Source organism: Anguilla anguilla, chromosome 8, assembly GCF_013347855.1.
Source record: "Anguilla anguilla isolate fAngAng1 chromosome 8, fAngAng1.pri, whole genome shotgun sequence".
Taxonomy (NCBI): Eukaryota; Metazoa; Chordata; class Actinopteri; order Anguilliformes; family Anguillidae; genus Anguilla; species Anguilla anguilla.
Genome location: NC_049208.1, coordinates 39,571,901 through 39,597,462, shown reverse-complemented (window position 1 = coordinate 39,597,462; position 25,562 = coordinate 39,571,901). Strand labels below are relative to the sequence as shown.

The following is a 25,562-nucleotide window of genomic DNA, read 5'->3' as shown; positions in this document are numbered from 1 at the left end:
ACTTTCTATACACACCTGGGGCCAAGTAGCCTTTGTCAGTTAACTTCAGGCCTATGTCTACAAATGCACTTAATGAACACACAGGACATACATCTGCATAGCACATTTTGTGACTACTGTAAACAGTGCACTTGAGGTTTAAACATTGCGCAACCAACTACAGGGCCTGAGTACAACGGCCATTTTCAAAAGTATGAGGGTTCTACACCTTTGTTACTTGGCCTCTTTCACAGTTCCTCAAAATACTTTGTCGCAAAATATGATCAGCGTGATGTGAAAAGTTTGATGTAGCACAAGTCAAAAAATGTGGACGGTCTTTCAATCAGCTTTTATTTCTCCTGGCAAACAGAAGTCATTTGTACTTAATCAGTAGTTTAAATACACACAATCTCCATTTGCACCTTCCCTTTAGGGTCCCCATGCACACACGTGCCGCTTAGACACGAGGAAGCGACTCGTCCCCCAGGAGTCATTCTCAATGATCCACCAGTTTCCAAGTACAAGTTGACATTTCAAATGCCTTAGTGCAAATAATCACAAAATAAATGCAATTATGTCATTCATTAACAAACTAGTTAAACAGCAGGTTACGTATGCACATAATTGGCACAGCACGTAAGGACATGTAAAGCTTCTGTCATGGTCCTACAGCCTGAACTCACCAATGAAGCCTAAACGAATGTGTACAGTACGAAGAATGGACAACTCTCACAAAAATAAGCACAACTGGGCATGTGCACGAGCAGCAGAGTAGCTGGTGGAAAACGATGATGCTGTCGATAGACAAACTGACAGGCTTACCAAACGATCGCGCATGTGCTCATTCATCAACAATCCTCGCAAAGCGATTCACAGGATGTTCCATCTGTAAATCTCAGCGAGTGTCGATAAATCTCCCCAGCCTGTAAAATTAAGAGCGCGCACGCGTTTTTACATTAACATTTTTTTTTTTTTAAAAACGCCTCCACACTGCCATGTTTACCAATGTGATAACATCACCATTCAGTTTGACAGAAAATAGATTTTTCTTCACACTGTTATTGTACTCTTAGTAAAAGAAAAAAATGTGCTTCCTATAGGGCATGGATACTCAAATCTGGCCCTCGAATCAAAATCCAACCCGTGTTTTCTTTTCTCCCAGGTAATTAACTGAACAATTAGTGCCACTGATTGGCCAGACTGTATTCACACCCGACTCCCTGTAAAGGAGGGGGGGGGGGGCAACCAGCAGTTGTTGCACCTTGAGGACCGTGATTCGAGTAACAGGGCTTTAGGGTTTGCTTACTCAACCCTTTAAGCCCACATGGAGGCTTTTGTCACGTGGCACCCCGTCAGAATACCAAACGTCCAGCAGTGGTGGATTTCTGCCGCAAGGAAATGTGCATGTGCACGATCAGCACCCGATACGTCATTTGAGCATGCTTATACAATCAAACTGTTTTTTTTTTGTTTTGTTTTTTTTGACAAACCAAGGCCCTAGAGTTTATATAAAATACAAGGAATGTGCTTTTCGAAAGTAAAACTTTGCCCTAAGTTACAGCTGGATCAGATCCCATTAAATGCAGTGGTTTTCTGGTGAGACACACGGTGACACTGGTGAGACAAAAGCAGGGCTAGCATAGTTCTTTTCGTGTAGTGCACAGGTTGCCATGGTTGAATAACATGGGTTTTACAAAATATATTTCTCTAAAATTTAAAAAATGGAAGCCAGTTTGTTGTCAGTCTCACGGCCAGAGGAACAGTACAGGGAATGCTATTCTGGAGAACTGCAATGCGTCTAAATCAGGTTCAGTCACAGGCACCATAGCTACCTGTGCTCTCTGGCACTTTGGTTAAGGCATTCTTTTAATGAAGTGTCGTTTCTGTAAGTACTTTGAATTAGCCCTTACTTACCCCCAACATCATCAAGATTTATTGCTTTTATTCCTGTCAAAGAAAACAACATGCTGAAGAAACTACGTCAGACTCGTCTACTCAATCCTCCCGTCGGCCACAGGGTAAAGCAATTCTGATTTTGGTAATCGACTTCCCGAAGAAGTATTTCATATGAACACCGCCCTCGAACCCAGCTCCCCTCTTCTACAATCCATTTTTACCCCCAGTGGAGACACTGAAAAAATTTAATAATAAAATGTTAAAAAACCTTATTTAAACAGAATTTCTCTAAGTGACTGACATCATTTCAAAGAAAAGGGAGGCAAAATTAGCGAAGAGAAGATAGAGATGAAAACTATTCACCATTCCCTGAAACCGACCTCCCAAGCATAATTCAAATAAAACCACAATCTCAACTCTTATATAAAAAAAAAAACCAAACAAAGAAGAATCACTGAGGCACTGCGATATCCATATAAAGATACCCGTAGTGCAATAACATTGGAGTACATGCCCATTTCTGATGAAATGAAAGCGGCTCTGCTGATTGGACAGCCTTTTTCCCCTAATCCCCAGTCCTGCTGACGTAGTGGCCCACGACGCTGGGCGACCCACATCGCACCTGGAGAAATAAATAGAAACGAAAAGACTGATGGAAAGCACTTGGCACTACCGGAGTCGAGACCCCCTTTCGTTATTGCGTTTGCAGGCACTTGGGTGAGTTTAGTTCTGTCACAGAAAGCCCGGAGGCAGGGCGCGGGGGCCGATGTGCTTCGAGAGTTCCCTCTCCTCCGTCTTTCTGTCCCTCCGTCTTTTCCCTCCCTCCCTCCCTCCCTCCCTCCCTCCTCCGTCGGCCACGACGGTAATTGCACTTGGGTCCGGGTCTCTCGGCTCCTCCCTCCCTCGGTCACTCGAACGCCCACTTCTGGTTCTTGTCCTCCGGGGAGCACTTGTCCATCCGCACGTCCGTGCGCCCGTCGCCGTGGCGGAAGGCGGTCACGCAGGTGTCCGAGCGCGGGTGGTAGATGCTCCCGTCCTGCGGGGGGAGGGGGGGAGAAAAAAAACGTCACACGCGCCGTTCCTCGAAGGGAGGCGAGACTCGACGCTTGCCCCAACTGCTCACAGGGCCAAAATAACCGGGCAGCACCACACTAGAAGCAACATGTTTTCTTTCATTTTATTTTACATTTAGACCAGTGGAGTAACGGACAACTACATTTGGCAGGGATGACCGAGGGAATCAAAACAGGTTGGGAATGCAGGGAATAGGGCAGCCAATCAGATGCAGGGGAGGTGGGCTGTAGGGATGTTTTTGTTGCGGGAATTTGGCCAGGACACCAGGGTTAGCGGTTTCTACTCTCTCTGAAGGTGCACTGGGATCTTTAACCACCGCAGTCAGGCCCTGAGTTTAATGTCTCACACGAAGAAGGTCTCCTTCATCATCGTTACTCTGCCAGGTCACTGGGTTTCTGTTGGGTCCAGAGGTCAGATTGCTCCCAACTGGATCCGCCAACATCTCTTCCAGCGGCAACTTCGTTTTCCCAGGTCGTCTCTTACCCAAGCGCTAAACAAGCCTACAGGATCAGCCACTTACCTCTAAATATCCACTGAATCTATCTTTGAGAACCCAACGAGGCGGTGATATCTGTAAATCGCAGTTCGTTTGTAATGCCGTGCGTATCCCTAACACTCTCAGAGCACGTGTCACCTTGCGATGCACGGCGCACTCACCGACTGGAACATCCAGATGAGTCCGGAAGGCACCGGAACTCCGTCGTGCGGGCAGTACTTCATGCCAATGTAGGTCTGGCCCTCCTCCACTTCCGCACAGATCTCAGTGACCGAATTAAAGCGGATTTCCTTCTTCGATGTGTACTCGAAATACTGTGCGGGGGGGAAAAAAAAAGGTTGGTGCGCTTTAAAGACTGCAGCATTAAAATATTTTGTATTAGGCGTTAATTGGAACAACATACCGTGCTACAAACCTTTAGATTAAAACTTCTAATTATACTCATGAAAGGCAATGGTGACTACACTAAAACAAAGGACCCCATAAAGCAATACATTCTTAATACATGCAGACGTGCAAGTCAAACTCAAAAATGGCCCATTTCATTTGTAATTGCTGCATGTATAAGCAACATCTAAAAGGAAGACATATTTTGTATGTACTGTTCTTCGGTACTGTAATAATACATATCACATCCTTTATGACGCAATCATGTTCCAGTCCAAAGAAGATGCGGGGGGAATTAAAAACAGCTGAGAAATGAACATAAACCTACATACACGTGTTTACCCTTGGGTAGTGCTGATGGCGTTTCAGCTCATTTTGAAATCCCCATTGATAACTAGCAAATGTCAAGGCCTATCAACCAGCAGCAGCCATTTTGGGTCAATGGGCTCCCGAAGGAGCGGTAAACCAAAAGAAAAACACAGATGGATATGTGTGTGTGACAAAAAAAGCATTTGTATTGTGTCGTTCGCTGCATTTACTCATTAATATTGCTGAATTTGAGCCGAGTTGGTTAGCCAGAAGCCTCCACTGTGCTGGCAGAGCAACTGCTCCCCTTCCATTGTTCCCATCATTAATGCCGTCTTTTATGACATCACAAGAGCCATCCTTCGCTTGCTTTAAAGAGTGAGTCAACACAAGGCAGAAGCCTCCCTATGGGTTGAGGGCTGCCACACCTAAATCAGTGATGTCAAAGTAGGTATTTTTCCATTGACAGCTGACACAAATACCGGTAATGATTTACCGGTATTTGCTGATTGGGTGAGCCACACGTTGGCAATGCTTTTTATTGCCTGGGAAATTATCATTGCACTATATCGCCCAGCCCTAATTCAAAGCCGTATCTCTGATCTGTAAAAAAGGGCTAAAACAGGACCTTAAAAATAACCATTAAATTTCAGAGTGTGTGAATAGAATTTTACTGTTTTTACTCCTTCCGATCCAGTATGATGAGTAGTTCTGTGTGATATCAAATGTGACCGATATCTTTGGATGTGTTGGCTGGATTTTTAGGGATTTTTCCACCCAGCTGAACGGCCCCCCAAACCTCTGTGTGGAGGAGTAGCCCGGGCCAAAGCTGCCCCCACCATTCGCCCTCTTTAAGTCTCATGTATCTTTAAAAGGGCTAATCGGGTCTATAAAAAGGCTCAGTCCGATTCTCACTGATCCAGGCAGTACAGATCATTCACTCCATTCAAGCCTCATGTATCTTTTAAACGGATCTAAGTTCTATAAAGAGGTGACGGGGGGGTTCCTGTTACACCCAGGATGTGGACACGCTGGTTCTTTCATCAATGAGTAAACCGTAACACAGGCCAAGAGGTACACGTGCGGCATACACCTGTCATCAGAGCTGCCATTAAATATACATTCAAAGGCCACTGAATTCCATCTTGGGCAAACACACTCCTGATCTAAAAGATGACAAACTACCTGGCGCTGTGTGGCGGAACGCCATTACTCAGACACTGGCAGCCGTAACCCCGGACAGACAGACGGAAGTCTTAAGCGCTCGTGCTTGTCACTTCCTGAGTAACCGGGAACACATCACGCCTGTGTAACCAGACCCTCCGAGAAACTTCTCAACCCCTCAGAGCCGCACGGTCGCGAACGCATCGTATGGAAATTTGAGTCACCTGGTTGCCGCCCTGGCCGTGGCAGCCGAAGAGAGACAGGTGAGCCCCCGTGGGGTTGTGCTCCGGGGCGTTGTAGTCCAGGCACTCCGAGTGGACCCCAGAGCTCCGCACCTGGGGGGGGAGGGGGGAGAGGGGCGGTCACACAGAGCGCTGGGGAGGCGTGGCACTGAAGGATGGGGGGAGGGGGGGAGCGCTGGGGAGGTGTGGCACTGTAGGATGGGGGGAGAGCGCTGGGGAGGTGTGGCACTGCAGGAAGGGGGGGGGGAGGGGGGAGGTGTGGCACTGCAGGACGAGGGGAGGGGGAGGGGGGAGGTGTGGCACTGCAGGACGGGGGGAGGGGGGAGAGTGCTGGGGAGGTGTGGCACTGCAGGACGGGGGGAGGGGGAGGGGGGAGGTGTGGCCCTGCAGGACGGGGGGAGGGGGGAGAGCGTTGGGGAGGTGTGGCACTGCAGGACGGGGGGGAGGGGGAGGGGGGAGGTGTGGCCCTGCAGGACAGGGGGAGGGGGGAGAGCGTTGGGGAGGTGTGGCACTCACAGCTCCGTGCCAGCCGGGCCGGTCCTCGGGGACGTGCAGGTCCGGGTAGATGTTTTTCAGGTACCACTCGAAGTTCTGGCATTTCAGCTTCTCCCTGAGGGCGAGCCTCTCTGAGATGTCTCCGTACGATTCCTGCAGGGGAGGAGGGTGGAGAACATCTTTATTAGGCCTAAAAGCATGTACTGCTCTAAATTCAGTCCTGCCACCAGGGCATCTGGCTCCAGGCACAAAATGTCCCAAGGACAACGAGTCAAAAATATTGCATGTACGTGCGTGTTTTCTTTCTCTCTCTCTTATACATTTAGGTGAGCTAGGCCTTTCCCCTTATCCTCCCCCCCGCCATCCACACCAGGGAGGAACCGTCTCTGACATCACGCGTCCTGAGACTCTCTGAGCATATGCCAGATAAACACTCAATGATTATTTCTGATTTAGAGCTTGTTTTTTGTAACATTGAGGGTTAGAGGTCAATGTGTGCTCCATTCAATATTGATGTTATACGATTAGACATAACCAATAATTTACTTCGTTAAATTTTACATTTAACATCAATAAAATTGAGATATATGCTTAAGTTCCACGGTTCAAATTCTACTGCTGTAAAATCATGCTCTGACCCTTCAGGAGTGGACCACACTCCTGATTGACACGTGCTATTTGGTTGTGTCTGAGGCACTAATTTATAGTTTGATCAAAGATCCCCAGCATTAATAATGAAATTTTCAGGCAGAGGACACCGTGACACATGAAACTCCCATACGGCTGGCCAACAGAATGAACCTGAGAACCTCGGCACATCCTGATCCCCTTACATCATCCACACCGACGGTGGCTTCTCGGATCCAGCCACAGAGACCCGTTACCAGAGTGACACTGTCCTCGGGATCCCCGCTGGAAACGAACACGTATGTGTGAGCGGGTCAGAGCTCTGACGTCACGCTCCGTTTCGGCTGGACCGGTCTGCAGAGACTCTGGGGGGCGGCCTGTTACCTTTCGGGCCGGGGGGTTCCGGTTGTAGAAGTGCTGCTTGTAGGTGTCCATCCACACCTCGGCGGCCCGGACCGTGTTCTGGAGGAAGTTGGGCCGGGCGTAGGGGGCTTTCTTCGGGAAGACGTGACCCACGTGGGAGCAGGGGTGGACTTCCAGGGATCCGCCGCACTGCCACACCTGGGAGGGGGAGAACCAATCGCGAACGAGCGATCGTCAGATCTGGAGAGCGGCAGTCTCAGCCTGTTTTTAAGCTCGACACTCCCGAGTATTGGACTGGCTCTTCCTACCTGACGAGAGTGGTCCTCAACATGCTACACGCTATGTGAAGCACACAGCCATCAAGGTGCTACATATAACAAAGACCAGACAGCTGGATTTCCAAAAATGATTTAGCCCCTATGTTAGCGAATTATTCTTCCAGAACACCTCTTTTATCTCTTGTTGAATTTATACACTGCAAAAACATCTTCACAATTGTTTCAGTCTTAAAATCTGAGACTTAAAATCTTTTCTCTCAAGTAGAAAATATTTGCGTGCTTAAGTTAGTCTGTTTACAAGTGATATCTTCTTAACCCATTGACAAATCGTGAAATTAGTCGCCTCATTGGCAATATTTTTTGTCTTATATAGCAAAATATTTATAGAGATAAGTCTAAATATAAGACTGAAAAATCCTTGTTGAGATTGACTTATTTTTTGGTTTTTGCATTGCAGGATTGGCTTTGCAGGTATATTTCCAAAGAATTTCAGAGGTGTATATGCCCGGAATTACTGCTTTATCATTTAGTCAGTCATCTTGACAGGTTTTTATTACTCCAAGATCATGATTTTCATACATTCAACAATTCTGCCGATTTTACAGAAATTCACCGTCCTTACACATCCTCCATTAAGGGCAAGCCTCCAAGGAGTGATGCTATCATTATAAATAAGTGATAAGGCCATACTAGTACCGATCATCGTGTATCCAGACAATTTTGAGAACACAGGATTCTGTAGCTTGCATTTTACAATTCTTGCCATTTTTGTTCTTATCTCGGATGCCCTTGGTGGATTGGTCGTAAACCAATCCACACAACATTAAAAATGAATGTAAGTTTAAAGTCTCCAAAAAAAGTATTTTATTTCCTCATCTATAAAACATCAGTCCAACACTCCAGAGGACACCCTATCTTTCCTCGGTGTTCACAAAAAAGGATACAGAAATAAATATATAAAAATCTATACCGGGCTGAATGGCAGGGTCAGCTGGTAAAATGCCACCAATGAGGCACTTGTACAATACTGTCGAAAGGTTCACTTTTGACGGCACTCTTGGACTCGCACTAGGCCAACTCACAGGGAAAATGTGTGGCAGACCAAGTGAACACTAGTGAACACGAGGGGTAAAGAGTGTGTTCCAGGGGGGTCACAACTCACCCTAAAGGAGAGCTCCAGATTCTCTCCGCCCCACACCTCCATGCCCATGTCATAGGTTCCCAGGAATTCAAAGTAGGACTTGCTCACAGCAAACAGGCCTCCTGCCATGGTGGGAGACCTGAAGGTAGAGCACAGGATCGTGATGTCATGAGAGCATGAGTTTGTGATGTCATGACAGCACGGGATCATAATGTCATGAGAGCACGAGATCATGATGCCACAAGAGCACTGGATCGTGATGTCATGGGAGCACGAGATTGTGATGCCACGAGAGCACGGGATCGTGTTGTAATGAGAGCATGTGATTGTGATGTCATGAGCACGGGATCGTGATGCCACGAGAGCACAGAATCGTGTTGTAATGAGAGCATGTGATTGTGATGTCATGAGAGCACGGGATCGTGTTGTAATGAGAGCATGTGATTGTGATGTCATGAGAGCACGGGATCGTGATGTCACGAGAGCACGGGATCGTGTTGTAATGAGAGCACGGGATCATGATGTCATGAGAGCACGGGATCATGATGTCATGAGAGCACGGGATCATGATGCCATGAGAGCACGGGATCACGATGTCATGTCATGCCATGATCATGATCACGGCTTCTCTGGCGGTGCCGTACCCACCTGATGGGGTCGATGCGTGAAGTTCGTCTCTGCCGGTCCACCTCGGGCACCGCGTGCCACTGGAACGTCAGCCTCCAGTCGAACCCGCCAACCATCGGCTCGTCCGTCTGCATGTAGAACTCGAAGGTGTTCCAGTCGATGGTGTCTATTACGGGGCACACGATGGTGCTTTCGTCTTCATTAATCCTGCCAGGGAAAGACCCAAATCTCCATTACGAGAGACTTCAGTTTGAGTTATCGGAGGCGCTGCTCTCGATCGGGCATGTGACCTGTATTGTGCTCGCAATGGAAGTGAGCGGATCGAAGAACTGGGAGGAGCCTGGTGAGAGAAAATGGCGGCCCACCTCTGTAGCAGCGGCTCGATCCAGCCGGGGACGCACTCGCAGTGGCAGTCCAGGAAGGTGAGGACGTCCCCGGTGGCGAAGGTGGCGCCGATGAGCCGCGCCCGGACCAGCCCTTCCCTCTTCTTGGTGCGGACGAGGCGAACCCGCTCCAGACTGCTGATGTACTGCGCCAGCTGGGACTTCAGGTAGGCTGCAATTCACACGGTTGCCGTGAGCGACGGCTTTTGCATTGGCATACCTCCGCGCTCGTCCCCCCTGCCGCCCCCTCCCAGCGGCGCCATTACCGCCAGGCCCTGAAAGCTTGTTCCTGGGCCCCCGCCTGGGGCACCCCCTTGCTTTACTGAGGAGCAGCTCACAGAGTCACGCCGACTGTGTGAGCCGCTCGTCTAGGTGTGTCTGAAGTTCCAGCAGCTGCACCAGGCCGCCGAGGAGGAAACAGTTTCCTATGAGGTCACTGGGCGCCGGGGCAGCGAGCGTCAGGGTGTAACGTCTGGGATAGAGGACTGGGATAGAGACCAAAACCCTGCGCGAAGATGATTAATAGTCCAGAGATGCATAAACAGGGAGAGGAAAGCTTGAGTGCTTTCCTCCTTCGCCCTCAATAGAGCAATCGGAAAACAAGGCAGGATGAAACGCTGCCGTCGCGTCGTTCTGTGAAGCCTGGCGTTTAGGTTATCGATGAGGTCACGCCGTTATCATAGCCTGAGGATGGTGAGATTAAAGTTCAGTCTGAAACGCTATGAGGGATTTGCAGCGCTGGGAGACGGAGGGTTAAAACGGCGGGCGGGAGACGAGGCACGGACAACGGTGCCACAGATGCTCTACGTGCCAACCAGATGGTCAGCTCCTGTGAATGCATTTCACTTCTATCTTCTCAATTCAGAATAAAAACGTACACTGAACTCTACTAAAATGTGATGCATTTTACTAGAGTTATCAGGCCAATGTTAGGAATACAGAGTTGACCATCTGGTTAGCGTAGACAAGCTTCCCCACCATGTGTTCCTTTCAGCCTCTTTCAAAACAGCAGTCACAGAAATCAAAGCGGTGGTCCGCACAGAACGCCGGGCTGCGGGTGCAGAGAGTGGCCCACCTTTGTCGCTGTAGTCGTCGATCAGGATGATCTCCTTCAGCAGAACAGCGGGCGTGGCCTCCAGCACGCTGTGGATGGTCCTCAGCAGCGTGGACCACGCCTCGTTGTAAAACGCAATCACCACCGACGTCGTGGGCAGACTGCGGTAGTTGAATTTTTTCGCTCTACATCTGTGACGGAACAAATGGGGGGAAAAAAATTGTGAAGACTTCAACCAGTATCTGAAGTACAAACTAAAATAGCTTATGCGACTGTATTAAAAAGTAACCATTTAGGGGGTCGGCCACCAAACTGGAACTCTCTTGGTGTTGTCAGTATTCTTCTTCTTCACTAGCATCCACTGCTATCTCCAATTCACCCAAAATTCTGAAAATATGACTGGCTGGTAGAGACTCATACCAAACCTTCCCTCAATAGCAGTTCCCAAACACATATGGCAGTGCAATAAGAAATCAATTGAAAATAATTTTTCAAAAATAAATATAAAAATTACACATAAACATTACCATTGGCTTTGGCTTCTGAAATTTTGTAAATCTATTCCTCTGCTTACTGACAGTTTAAACTGTATTAATTCAGCTGAAAAGATTATTCTCTCTCAATGTTCCCCTCTTTGAAAAACAAAAAAATTATCCAATTCTCCAAACAATTATTTTGAATGGCCCCAAACATGGTCTTAGGCCTACATTAGGTTTGTTCATTTCTGAATATTAAGTGAAACAACATGGGAGCCACAAGAAAATAAAATGGAACTAATTTCCATGCCATATGCAAATGTCCACTTTATTCACTGTTGTCAAGTCAGTGTCAGGCTTACTGCCACAAGCAGAACAATACACACATATTTCGTTCAGCTCCCCAAGAACCTCACCAAGAACCACCACACACACACACACACACACAAACTGGAATGAAGGATCCCTGAGGCGTTCTTTCTCTGGTTTGCTCATTCAAAGTTCAGCAACATTGCGACTATAATCACTTCAACTTGAAGGTATGCCTGAAGGATAATAAATCCTCAATAAAGCATAGAGATAATTATTTTTTTTACTTTTTGAAATCATTAGAACTATTCAGGTCATTATAGTAAGCCATCGGTATGTCTCTTAATGGTAAACTGAGAGCTCAGAATTACATTAAATTACATAATTCTACTTTAATTATAATTCAACTTTGAGATAAGAACATTTCCAAGTCATTAACAAAATCCCTGTCAGTTTCAACAAAAGTAATTTCAGGTATTTAATGTAATTTTGAATTTCCCCTTGGCAATGCACTACTATTGCCAAGTATCCCATTACAAAACAAAAATGGTTCAAATTGCCTCAGTGAATCACCTAATTAACAGAAATATAGCTTATAAGCATGTGGTCTGCAACACCAAGCCAAGTTTCTAAGCACAGACTTAGGAACTTGGACAAAAAGACAAAAGAAGATGCATCAAATTAAAGAGAACAAAAATATGAACCCTATGCTTTTAATAGTTTGGAGAGCTGACATTCATATCTATTGCCTTTTGGGTGTAGTCTAATGACAAGATGCACATAACAAACTGCATCCAATGGGTGTACCAATAGCTGGTGGATACTGGTATATTGTGTCCCTAATAGTCATTGTTCGAGATGCCATTGCTGTCTCAGTTTCACTTTGTTTAACTTGACTTTGGGTGCATCATAATATTATTTGTGCTGACAAACTTTCTCTAATGAGTTCCTGGTACAACTGCATGTGCCCCGGTGCCGTTTATACAAAGTCTTCGAGTGAAAAGATTCGAGTGACTACAGTGATTCCTTGAGGAGTGAAACATTTTCTCAGAATTCAAGGACGAATCAAACAATGTTGGCAGGTTTCACTGTGGCTGATTTGCATGAAAGTACACTAGGAATTCAACTAAATGGCGATCAGTCACCGTTAAAACCACACGTCACTGAGAACAGCCAACATCCCTGATTCTGAGCGATTCTGAAGCCCGAGGGCCAACAATCCCATAATATATTTTCACACTGTTTATAAACAAAGGCCTCTCCCCTTTGAACCAAATCAATGATATTCTTAAATGACCCTTTTAAAGTATAGGAACTGCCTTCTGGGAAATGGTTGGCACTGGGCTTACACAACCTCAGGAAGGATGCAGAGGACTCTAGATAGTCAGCCTGACGTGAAAGGAGGCGGACGCCACGTCATTTTAATTGATACTGGTCCCATTCTTCGCACACCGCAGTTCAAGACAATATTTACTGCAAGCCTCTGGGGCTTAACTACAAAGGCTTTCTTTGTGGAAAACAGGGGAACCAAACCCTGAGGGCTGACAACAGGCTGTAAACATCTTGCCAAACCAGACACTTCGCTTCCCGTAACAAAAAAGGACCTCTAATCCTATTAACCAAAGGCCACATCAAGAGCTGCTTGACTTGGTTCATAAACTGTGCATGAAATCCCCTGGAACGTTTTTATCAGGCTTCTCACCGATGCGAGGCCTGCCAAAAATTCTTGTGTTTGTCAAAAAAAGTTTTGCTGCCCGTTATAATAGTCTGTGGACTGAAAGTTTCAGCGTAGAACAATAGGCACCTGCGGTTTACTCTTGGATTGGATAAACAACGTCGGACCACTGGTAAGCTTTCAGACAAGCACAGCAGTCTCCACTAGGCAAGTGATGAACATGTTTCTATTTATGTGGGTACGCTCTTAACTGTCTTATCAGTTAAGTGTTGGAAACATAAAACACACATTTTTCAGCCTGTTATTGGTAGTATGTTTATACTGACCACTGGATGGATGGATGGATGGATGGAGGGAAGGAGGGACAGAGAAAGTGGTCTTATTGCAACAAATGAGTGATGTGTCAGTGATACGTATCAGCACAGATCGGAGTAGATGATCTGGGTGTGGCATCGACTTAAACGAGATGTTTTGGCAAGCCCTTCCTACTTGAGACACCGATAGTTCATCTCAAATAAATCACATGAACATACAGTATGCCACATGCACACCTGTGGTACACACAAAATGTAGAAAATGTCATGCATATGACAAATGCAAAATGTCACATGTACGTTACACTGATGCAATTAAAAATAGAAAGACAATTTCTGGGGCGACATAGCTCAGGAGGTAAGACCGATTGTCTGGCAGTCGGAGGGTTGCCGGTTCAAACCCCGCCCTGGGCGTGTCGAAGTGTCCTTGAGCAAGACACCTAACCCCTAACCCCTAACTGCTCTGGCGAATGAGAGGCAGCAATTGTAAAGCGCTTTGGATAAAAGCGCTATATAAATGCAGTCCATTTACCATTTACCAATTTCACATTTCAAAGTTTCTTTAATGCTCCCAGCAAGGGCTGGACGATGTATTGAATATTAATATAATGTTGGATATAATTTTTAAGGTGGTACAAAATTAAGCAACACAGATTATTGCACTGTGCTGACACTGCGTGATGTAATGCCGGTGTACTCACTCGTGCATCCTGTTGTCCAGGATGTGGCGGTGCAGGGAGATCCGGTCGCTGACGTAGATGTTGATGGCGTAGCGCTCGACCGACTCGTCCTCCAGCTTCTTCTGCTCGGGGTCGAGGGTCAGGTGGGTGGCCTTGCCCCACTCCCCCGGTGCGTTGGAATCGGCAGGGGGCTTGAGGTAGACCGGCCTGGCCAGCTGCTCCCGGCTCTCCTCCGCGTCGGAGAACTGCCTCTCCCGGAGGCTCCGCCCGCCGCCGTCCTCCTCCGAGCCCGGGGAGGACGTCCCCGAGCGCTCCAGCAGGAAGTACGCCAGCAACATGACCGACAGGAGCAGGCAGGCCTTCGCCAGGAGGCCCAGCCTCCGAGACAAGCGCACCCTCATCGCCGCGGCAACGTCTCACACGCCCCCTACAGGATGGGAGCAAAAGAGGCGGCCTTGTGAACAAGGAGCAAAAGCACCAGGACGAACCTCAACTGAGAGGAGATCCAAGATGTGACCTTCACTACCATACTGCCTAACTATCAACACCAAACATGGTCAGCACTAGTGCTTACAGTAAATTAGCATGCACTGAAGGCAGCTGAATGCTGGAGATATTAATCACCATTACAGTAATCACATTAGGGTACCGCCCTGCCACATATCTGTCTTATGATGTGTTAGTAAACATCCAAATGTCAGAGGCTATGTGACATACTCCCAGGAGAAAACATCATCACTGATATCTGTTGGATGTTCATAAGACAGCCAATCAGGAGCAAGACAGTACAGCTTCTGTGTGATCACGTGATGCGTTTTTCTGACGGACTTGACCGCCTGCTTCTTCTGCTCGGGCTCGAGGGTCAGCTGGGTGGCCTTCCCCAACTCTCCTGGGGCGGTAATAACAGTTAGCAAAGCTTCCACTCAATGCGAACGGACGCGCTATGGATTGTGGGTAGTTTTTCTACAAAGGAGTACTCAGCCTGTTACCGGCTGAATGGAAGTGAACTGCGTAAACCCCGAAAATGGTTAAGACATCTTTCATTCACATTTTTTTTCTTTATGCATAAAAAAATCCTGTCTGCCTAAATGTATGGTGAATCGAGAGGCGTGACAACTAACATTTATCTAGCTAAAAAAGTGGTTTTGACATGCTGTTACACTTTCGGCACCGAGACGTTTCCACAACAATAGACCGCAGCGCACAGCACCTCGTTTTATCAAGTCAGGACCTGAGCTGCAAAACGCAACAAATGTACTAAAACGCTAAGCTAGCGCTGCTGAATGGTGTTACGCAATCACGCGTCGCATCTGCTCCTGTCGACATATCTCCTCATTTCATCACGGTATCTGATATCGGTGATGTTTTCGTTTCCCCCTAGAAGCATTGCATATGGGTTGTTTACTACCGCATCAGGTATGATTAAAGAAAAGAAGCTGAAAGGTTGCCAATATGCATAGGCTAGTCTTATGCTTAAAAAAACAGGATTAGCTAGGCCTATATTGTGCAATCCTATTCACCATGAATGTTGTTTATAAATACAACAGAAAATTATTTTTATTTAACTTTATTTAAGTTTTTAATTAGCTAATTCAATCACAGCATTTCTTATGTAATCCTAAAAACCACTAAACTGCCAAATCCCAACACAGACAGTAGTCTATTCATTTCAACAGCTAAAGCCTTAGAAGTAAACAAACAGGGACTTCAGTGCAAATATCAAGGGCATGGCAGCTGACTAATCATACCTTCCATACACCCAAGACAGACACAAATCCTCAAATATCCTCACAGAAACTGGCCACGAAAAATTATTCATTAGTCTGAGCAAATGTTCCATTTATAAAATTCAACATATTCCAACAGCTGTCATTTTAATTATCTTCTTGGCTAACATTTCTCATAATCCACTGTGAATGATGGATACAATTGGTTTACTTGGCTTGAAACTGTAGGCTTACATTTTTAAGTGGCAAAGAAATACATTTGTGTCCCTGAGAATCTCTAAAATATAACAGAACTAAATAAATGTCAAAATGTAACAAAACTAATTTTAGATTAACATTGTCTGTCACATTGAGACAACAACACACTCCTGCTCCTCAAAAATCAGTTAAAAAATGGCTAAAGCCAAAGTTTCACCACTCTGTGCCAGGGGTTCACAAGCACTTTGTTAGACTGGGTGCACATTCTCCTCCTCACAGTATCACATTACCAACAATTCATTATAGCAGGTTATAAATATTTACATCCTTTTTCTTTCTGAAAGCAGTCACGGTTGATCTAAAATGGCAAACTATGATACGGACACAGTGACACCCTTGAATTTGTTCTTCCTCTTTTCAATTACACACAGAAGTTGGGGGCAGAGTCTCTGGTGTGTTTGCTGTGCTGTAAGTCTACAGGCATGAGATTCTTTTTCAGCTTTGAGAGTACAGCCAGCCCTTTCAAAGCCCTGGGCACATGCCAAGATCTAGAAGTCCTGATGTATCGAGTGAAAGGCCGACAGACAAAAAGTCTATTTATTATGAATCAATCACACCTTCCACTCTCAGCTAAACAGCCCGCAGAAACGCTTTAGCACTACTGGACCGAGCACGAATCCAGAAATGAAGCCCAGGCCTGTTAGAGCAGACCGTGTGCTCTAGCCTATGTCTTGTGGCAGGTGTCAGAGGGGGTTGTCTCTGACATATTTGTTGTCGTACCAATAGGACCATCCATAATGGAAACAACAAAAGATGTAAGATTTAATGGAATTGTGATCTGTGAGAGGACTGAAGCAGGGTTATCTAGATCTAGCTGTTTTTTTTTTGGTTTTTTTTTTGCAAAGGTAACTGTAGCGAAGATGATGCAGGCAGCTCTGATGCCAAGTAAATCATACTGTGGAATGTTCTTCAACTTGTTTCACTCACTGACAAAATGCTGCAATCTTTAGTGACCAGAGACTGCATGGGATTCCTTAATCCCTCCTTTGATCAGGGTATTTTCACAGAATTGTATTCTGAAGCAGGCTGAACATCATCTTCAGGAGGAGAAAAGTTTTCACGGTGGCTATCGTAATAAACACAACACCCGACAGAACAAACCACAGTCCTTCATGTCGAGGGAGGAAAGAATCACCCCATGTGAGAAATGTTTCTTTTGCAATAAGCTGTCAAATTATAACAGAGCATGTATCATATGCGTCTGGTAAAAGGTCAAAGCGCCACAGTAAGCTCTTAGGCTCAGACCATACAGGCCTACAGCCAATGAGCAAGACCTGCATTCAGTGTGTGCAGCCGGGGGACTTCAGGCTACAAATGAAATCATCTCTGTTAAGCAGCAACGCCAGGAACATAAACACAGGCGATTATCTGCTTCTGACACTGCCTGGCGACTGAGTCACGGCTCACAGTTTAAAAGCTCAAGGCTCTCAGACGGTCAAACGCGTTCTCCTGAGTCAAACGCCGTGACGGGGAGGACCGCCCGCGCGTTCGCGAGGCGTGACGTAACCCTCCTGCAACCTCCCTCGAACCCCGGAGGGGAGGATGGCTCCTCTGTCGCCCGCTCGACCCGCTGGCGCTTTCTCTACAGCTCTCCTGGTCCAACGCGGAAAAAATGTCTTCCCTGCCCGTGCTTGCAAAGTTTAAGCAGTTCAGCGACTGTTTATCTGCATCATTATTTTGCCGCAGCACACTCAAAAAAAAATCCTGGACGACACCCAACTGGTGAAATAACATCGCACAGCCAGACAATTTGATAACAACGCTTTGTTGTGAGCTACTGGGGAAAATAAAATATGCCCCTAAATTCAAACAAATAAATAGTAAAGTAGGCCTAACTGTATGCACTCAAAAAACTCTTAGTGACATATGCTGCTGACAAACTTTAATAAGGATATAACTTTGCTTACAAGCTCGTTTGCTGCAATACTTAGCAAGCGAAGTAGCATGCAACTAAATAATGTTGTACGTGCAACAATACACAGGTTTCCGGACAGTACTACCCTCTCCTTCAATTCAATACAAAACAAGCAGAGGTGAAGAAGCAATGGTTAACCAGACTAACGCTAGGCCTATGTCACAGATGAAGACACCAAATTATTTATGATGGCTGTGTATCTTTGCGCGGTTTGTGGGTGGCCGATGTGCACGGCGCTTTTGTGGCTCTGAAATAATTATTTTGCCCACAGTTTCCTGCTTTGTGTAGGAGGGAGGTTTGACTAAGGGCCTAATTACACTTCAGAAGCGCACTTTAAAACAACCGTCAGTCATTGTTAGCATTCCACTGATATTACCATACAGGCTACAAAATATGAACTTCAAGACCTAGTTCTTGGCTGTAGTATTCCTTCCCATTTAACAAAAAATTATACCAAATATTCAGCCAAGGTATCCAAAAATAATGTTCATTTAATAGACTTAATAACTTGCATTACAGAATTTATATTTTTCTCTCAGTGTAGAAAGTTGTTATTTTTGGTGAACTGTATCTTGTTAAATGACAAACTGGCAGTATCTTTCGCAGTAGCTTCATAAGAGGCAACTTCACCCTTTGAGAGCTCCTTTATTGTTTCCCAATTAAGAATTCCCAATCGTATTCAAGGGACCATTCTCATCAGTGCGATGTCCTCCAAAGATTCGGGGAAGCACGATCTAGAATGTTCTCCAGAAACTGTGTAGTCTCCTGCCTCTGCTTTTCTGACTCCGTAGGTCAGCTGGGAAGTCGTTTCCCTGGAGGGGAAGACTAGCAATGCGGCTTGAGCAGGACGATGCCTAACTGACCAGAGGAGTCCAGAATACACCATGAGGCAAGGAACACCTTGTTGATTGAGCCCCTCCCTCCACAGACGGCACTATGGGCAACTCCAGACAACTGTGCCCAGGGTTGCTGGCCAATCAGCGCTCATACGGTTAGGATCTGATTCCAGACCTTGGGGCAAGTCGGGGCAGAGAATGAGTACTATAGTTACTTGCCACCGCTAAGTTTAACTGAAGTTAGGTTTCTTTCAAAACAAAATCACAAAATCACATTCACATTCCAATACATCAAGGTTATACAAGTGCCCAATCTTTGTTTCAAACAAAACCAATTAAACATAAATAAATAAATAAATAAATAAATAAATAAATAAATAAATAAATAAATAAATAAATAAATAAATAAATAAATAAATACAATTGCGCCTACTCAGTTGTATAGAAGGAGGTGGCATTACTAGGACATGCACTTTTAGATTATGCAGACCACCAAGTGCTGCAGAGTACATGGAGCAATCATGAAGGAAAACAATTACCAGAAGCAGAGTAAGAGTAGCCTTACCCTGGGTCATGTTTAGCTTTGCACTAAATATAAACTACACAAATGCAAAGAAGGGAAAAAAAAAACAGATGGAGAACCAGCCATTACGCCAGCACTCGGCTGTGTTTTGAGTTCCCGTAGGCCAGTTCCTTCTTTATCCTTACAGGAAGGTAAACAAAGCCAGAAATAGGCCTACCATTTCCATATCTGTTTACCAACTTTATAATCCAGGTTTCTCCTGTCATTTAAGGCATGAACTTTGCAGCAGAAATCACCAAAGAAAATCAACAATAATGTGAGAGAAAATGAGGAATTATTGCCCTCTCTGAAAGTAGGCTGCCCTCCCCATACTGTTAAAAACAGCAGCTGCCTTTTCTAACTTATTAAAAGAAAGTGGGCAGATGATATCCTGTGTGTGAATTGTGCTGTCGACTGCGAAGCGCAAAGCTAGCAGCCTGCAACTAGATATCAATCTTCACTGCAAAATCTTTAAGATAGGAAAAGATAGCAGTCTAAAATACTGTAATCCAACTCCTGCTGTCACAGAATTATCTTCATAATAGGTTTACATCTATTGTTTTTCCTAAAAGGCCTGGATGAGTATCATTGTAAGCAAAGCCTGCAAGAAAGACTCCCACACTAACTGCATAGCTCAACAGAGAAACAACAGACTCCATCCTGAACAGGCCATTCACACATGCAAACAGACCTCCCCCAACAACTTTCCATTACTCACTTGGATAGAAGTAAGCTACATTTTTCATTCTGTTAGAACCACAGCAAGTTACAAAAATGCATAACACACACTGCTTCCATCTAGGGTTGGATGATAAAGAAAACTTGACATTACTACAATACATTTGCCAGCCCTAACTCCATCTTGATAAAACTCAAATTAAGCCAACAAATAGGTAAGAATTCAATCGAAAGGAACTCCCAGTCAAAAACACTTCCAAAACAACAAATCAAAAAAAATTTCAAATAGCTACTTCCAGTACTTTTATAACAAGAGAACATTATTTTAAAATCTGTGTCAAGCAAATAATTTCCCCTATTTAATCAATTATATTTCTATTACATTTTTGACATTTCCATTAGCATGACAATAATATCAAATCTATTAAGCAAATTCATTTAATATAAAAGGTGCACTATTACTCAGTCTATTCAAGTAGTTGATGATACAAGCTATTTCTGTTGAACTTCTTGTGCAAAGCTCAAAAGGTACATCAACTTGCTTGCACATATCCTGTTGCTATATTTTAGATACAATGGCCACATGCACTTTGTGTGCCCTAACTGCGTGCATCTAATATGCAACATATTGCTGCAAGCAGTGGGGGTGTTCGTTTTCATGTGGGTCCCAGTAGTTTCTGAAAAGAGGCAAGTGTCGGTGTCATGTTCTGAGTTTCTGTCTTTGAAAAGATACGCCTTAAAGTGAGAGGGATGGAGGTAGGGAAGACCTTGAAAGGGAATTGAAAAAGCAGATGGAATAAATAGTGGAGACTTACTCCAAATGTGAATTACAGCAGTCAGCTGATAAAAAGTGGCTACATTCAGCTGTCCTGGTGAACTACTTTAAATCGGTATGCATAGCTCAGGGTGAAGGTCAGTTGAGGTGAAATTCTGATTTACTCAATAAAACATTTACATTGGCAGTGCAGCACACTGTGTAATACTACATACGCGCTTATATCTGGAAAGGATTCAGGATTATCAAACAAGTCTACACTAGACCAGTGTTTCGCTCTTGGCGTTCCCTGGCAACATTTTCAAATTGTTTTTTTTTTTTTTTTTAATTATACCCAAGATAATACACTATATATGATGTGATTGTTCAGACACTTTGGCCCTAGAAAAGGTCATGCTAATAATAATCATTACAATAATTTGTGGCGGTTTGACTCAATTAGGCTATATAAAGGTCAACAAGAAAACAAGTCCTCAAAGCCACATTTTCAGAGATCACATTTAAGACACTTCATTGCACTCCGATATCAATGCACAAGATTGAGAATATCCATTTGATTATTCTAGCTAACCTGAGACCTCATGACTCAAAGACATGAGGCAAACATTGCACAGAAACAGACTTCCGACAACAAATATGAATTTACAAAGAGGGATTCTCAGGCCTTTAAATACAACGTTTGCAACCACAGGGATCCAAGAGGGCTTTTGTCCCTCTGTGTGCATAAAGATATTCCAAGCATTAGCTAAGATACATACACTAAGAGACAATATTCTTTCGTGACATTTCATGTACTTATACTACTATGTGTACCAGAACCAATATAAGCGAGTGTAGAGCAGTGGTTCTCAAACTCAGTTGTGGAGAACCCATGTATGCTGGTTTCGGTTTCCAACCAAAATTCCAATACAGAAATTTAAAGAGCTGTTCATGTTTCTTAAAGTGCTTTTCATGTTTAGAGGGAGTATTTACCCTCTTAAGACACATTACGTCAGAAATTGCTATGCATGCTTTTTGCGCTAAATTGCAAAGGAGTACATAAAGAGGTTTAAGAAAATGAACTGATAAAATAAAAGACTCGGGTTAATCAACTGGCTCGTAACTGATGAAAGTGTAGACGCCTGGACAATAAACGAACCTTTTTCCCAGTTGGGAGTCTGACCGTGTTAAACGACACGTGGGCTAGTAGGGCTACACCAGTAACAGGTGGCTACCGCTTAACTGACGTGGGGACAATAAAACATGCATTTTGCCACAGTAACTCAAACGAGATGGACTTGACTAACCTGTTATGGATTCACACATTCACTTATTCTTCAGACATGACAAATGACATTATCTATTATTACAAGTGTATCCCCCAAAGTGTAATTTTCATTATGAAAACTGATAACCACCGAGCTACTTAGTTTAACTTGAAATAACATTTCAGCTTGGTAAACAAGAACTACTATGACAAGTTAGATAATGCTGGTAGCTAGTACATTACAGGCAGTCTATAAAGCTAACATTAGATTTGAAGCCAATTCGCAAGTATGCTGACAGATAAAGTTAATCATTTAAATACGTATTAACTAGCTAGATAATTTACGATTAAACCACCACATACAGTAGCGAGTTCGTTAACCTGAGAAAAGAGCAGTTTCCTTAGCTATCTTCAGTTAACTAATGCTACTTCCCTGAAAATCTACTCACAATAGTCGCTAATGCTAACGTTAGATACATTCTCAAATTAACCACGTTAGCAATATAGGCTAGCTACCCAATTCGTTTCAGCACTGAGTTGCTAGTGAGCCAATTATTTCTGTAACAGAATAACATCGTCTAAATAATTTCGTCGGGATTGTTCTTACCTAGCTACGAGCTACATTCCGCAAATCCACGTAAAATTTCGATTTCAGTTATCTGTGAAATCGCACGATACCAGACTGGATTTGTGGCTTGCTAGCTCCAAATATCAGCATAACCACATCATCCTCCACGTTGACTGGAAATGTTTAGCTAGCTAGACAGCTAGTGCAGCTAACGTTATTGTTCTTCTGCTGCCCGGTGAGGGTCTGTTTGTTCAGGCTCAACTTGGTGAATTGTATGCGCTGTTCCGGGTCTGTCGTTGCAGCAAACGTTACTAGGTACGTACGCGACGTAAGGGATTAATAGACTGCGAATGTGGTGTTTTTGTTCTTGCAAACCAATTTGGGTGCGCCTTCTAATGTACCCCGCTATATCTTTTTTGTCCCCTTGGTCCCTAAAAAGTTTTGACTCGCTAGTTCCCTATAAATTAGCCACGTGACCAGAGTATGGTGGGATACGTCGGACATTGGACACGGTTCACGTTTGATATAATAAGCATTACAGTAATGACGTCTCGAATTTTTGGTTCATTCAGGGGGCCTTCACTTTCTCATAGTACAATGTTCAGTGTTCATTAACTCTAATATCGATTATCATGGACCTAATCAGTGTAAAATGTACTCTATCAGAGTTGATTTCACGCTGAGTAGCCTACTTGCTGTGTAGGATACATGCAATATCCAGCTTACTGGGTGCTTTCAGTGTTGTTCACAGATGAAATTGAACTGAAAAATATGACAGTTGACTAAAATTTAGTTTTATTCATGCATAGGTCTATAACATAAGGGAATGTATAATTTCCTTTCCTGTCGCTTATGCCCTAACAGGAGCTCCTGTGTCAACATATTAATACATGTGCTGTAGGAATGCAAACATATTCATACATGCATCCTAGCAATGCCTCCTGCACACACATATTCATGCATGGACCCTTAGAATGTCTTCTGTATGCATGTATTCATACACAGACCCTTAGAATACCTCCTGCACAGACATATTCATGCACAAACCCTAAGAATGCCTCCTGCACAGACATATTTATGCACAGACCCCAAGAATGCCTCCTGCACAGACATATTCATGCACAAACCCTAAGAATGCCTCCTGCACACACACATGATACATTCAGAGGATCATTAGACCCCACACACCAGCATATTCATGCACAGACCCCAAGAATGCCTCCTGCACAGACATATTCATGCACAAACCCTAAAAATGCCTCCTGCACACACACATGATACATCCAGAGGATCATCAGACCCCACACGCCAGCCAGACCTCTCCGTTCTGCCACGGACGCTTGGCACCTCCCCCTCTTTGTCTGTACTTCCCGTTCGCGTCTGCTGTCTGTCCTGGCCCCTCGCTGGTGGAATGACCTTCCCGTGGCGGTCAGAACAGCAGAGAATCTGACTACCTTCAAGCGCAGACTAAAGACTCATCTCTTCAGGCTGCACCTCTCCCCACCCCTCCCTAAGCCTCTAGTTTAGCTCAATGTACCTAGTTAGGTACATTGTGTTTTCGTGCTAGTTTTGTACTTGGCAGGATTGTTTTGTTTATTTGCTGAACAGGTTACCGTACAGGGTTGGAGTCCTGATCTATGTGGTCACTTCTGGCACTATGATCTTTACTTCACTCCAGTGTGTTTTTCTGCACCTCTGCACCTTGAACTGATGCACTTGTTGTACGTCGCTCTGGATAAGAGAGTCTGCTAAATGCCTGTAATGTAATGTAATGTAATGTAATGTAATGTAATATTCATTCACAGACCCTAAGAATGCCTCCTGCACACGCATGTTCATACACAGACCCTAAGAATGCCTCCTGCACAATCATATTCATGCACAAACCCTAAGAATGCCTCCTGCACACGCATATTCATACACAGACCCTAAGAATGCCTCCTGCACACACATATTCATACACAGATCCTAAGAATGCCTCCTGCACAGACATATTCATGCACAGACCCTGAGAATGCCTCATGCACACACATATTCATACACAGACCCTGAGAATGCCTCCTGCACACACATATTCATGCACAGACCCTGAGAATGCCTCCTGCACACACATATTCATACACAGACCCTAAGAATGCCTCCTGCACACACATATTCATACACAGACCCTAAGAATGCCTCCTGCACAGACATATTCATACACAGACCCTAAGAATGCCTCCTGCACAGACATATTCATGCACAGACCCTGAGAATGCCTCATGCACACACATATTCATACACAGACCCTAAGAATGCCTCCTGCACAGACATATTCATGCACAGACCCTGAGAATGCCTCATGCACACACATATTCATACACAGATCCTGAGAATGCCTTCTACACAGACATATTCATACACAGACCCTAAGAATGCATCCTGCACACACATATTCATACACAGACCCTAAGAATGCCTCCTGCACAGACATAGTCATGCACAGACCCTAAGAATGCCTCCAGCATACACATATTCATACACTGACTCCTGGGAAGATTCAAGTTTGTTTGGTGATAATGGCTTTTATTGTAGTTCGGTGGAGTACCAGAGCCTTAGAAATGGCTTTGTAACCCTTTCCAGACTGATATATTGGAACAACCTTTTTCTCATCTCTTCCTGAATTTCTTTTGATTATGGCATATTGTGCTTGGAGAAACAATCTGATGATAAGGTTCAGTGTAAATTAGGTTTAAATTCAACAGGGCTGGCTGCAATTATTCCTGGTTGTGTTCAGTCAGCTGAATCAAAATATCAAATAAATTTGTTTAATTAGTTGATTGAGTAATTAACCTGTTTACTCAGTGTCATGGTTCTGTGGTTTGTCTGCGTTTCCCTTTTGGGGCCGCCAGATGCGGCACTTCAGTTTTTAGTTCTGTTCATTTACCCTGTTTAATTGTATTATTGTTTTCAATTATTCAATTATTGTTTTTTGCTTGTCTCGTTTTCCCTTCCCTCTCTGTGGCCTGATTGTGCATTGTGCCCTCCTGTG

General features: G+C 44.6%; 1 protein-coding gene across 1 annotated transcript; it reads right to left on the bottom strand.

Annotated features, from left to right (window-relative positions):
* Window positions 1-309: 309 nt before the first annotated feature.
* Window positions 310-22,994, bottom strand: poc1bl (POC1 centriolar protein homolog B (Chlamydomonas), like). The gene is made up of 11 exons (XM_035430550.1): window positions 22,571-22,994; window positions 13,988-14,393; window positions 10,534-10,703; window positions 9,441-9,630; window positions 9,097-9,282; window positions 8,470-8,587; window positions 7,051-7,227; window positions 6,061-6,192; window positions 5,527-5,637; window positions 3,607-3,759; window positions 310-2,911 (listed from the first exon to the last, which is right to left on the bottom strand). The coding sequence occupies exons 2-11, from the start codon at window positions 14,365-14,367 to the stop codon at window positions 2,783-2,785; spliced, it is 1,746 nt and encodes a 581-aa protein (XP_035286441.1). The 5' UTR covers window positions 14,368-14,393; window positions 22,571-22,994; the 3' UTR covers window positions 310-2,782.
* Between the last annotated feature and the right edge of the window lie 2,568 nt (window positions 22,995-25,562).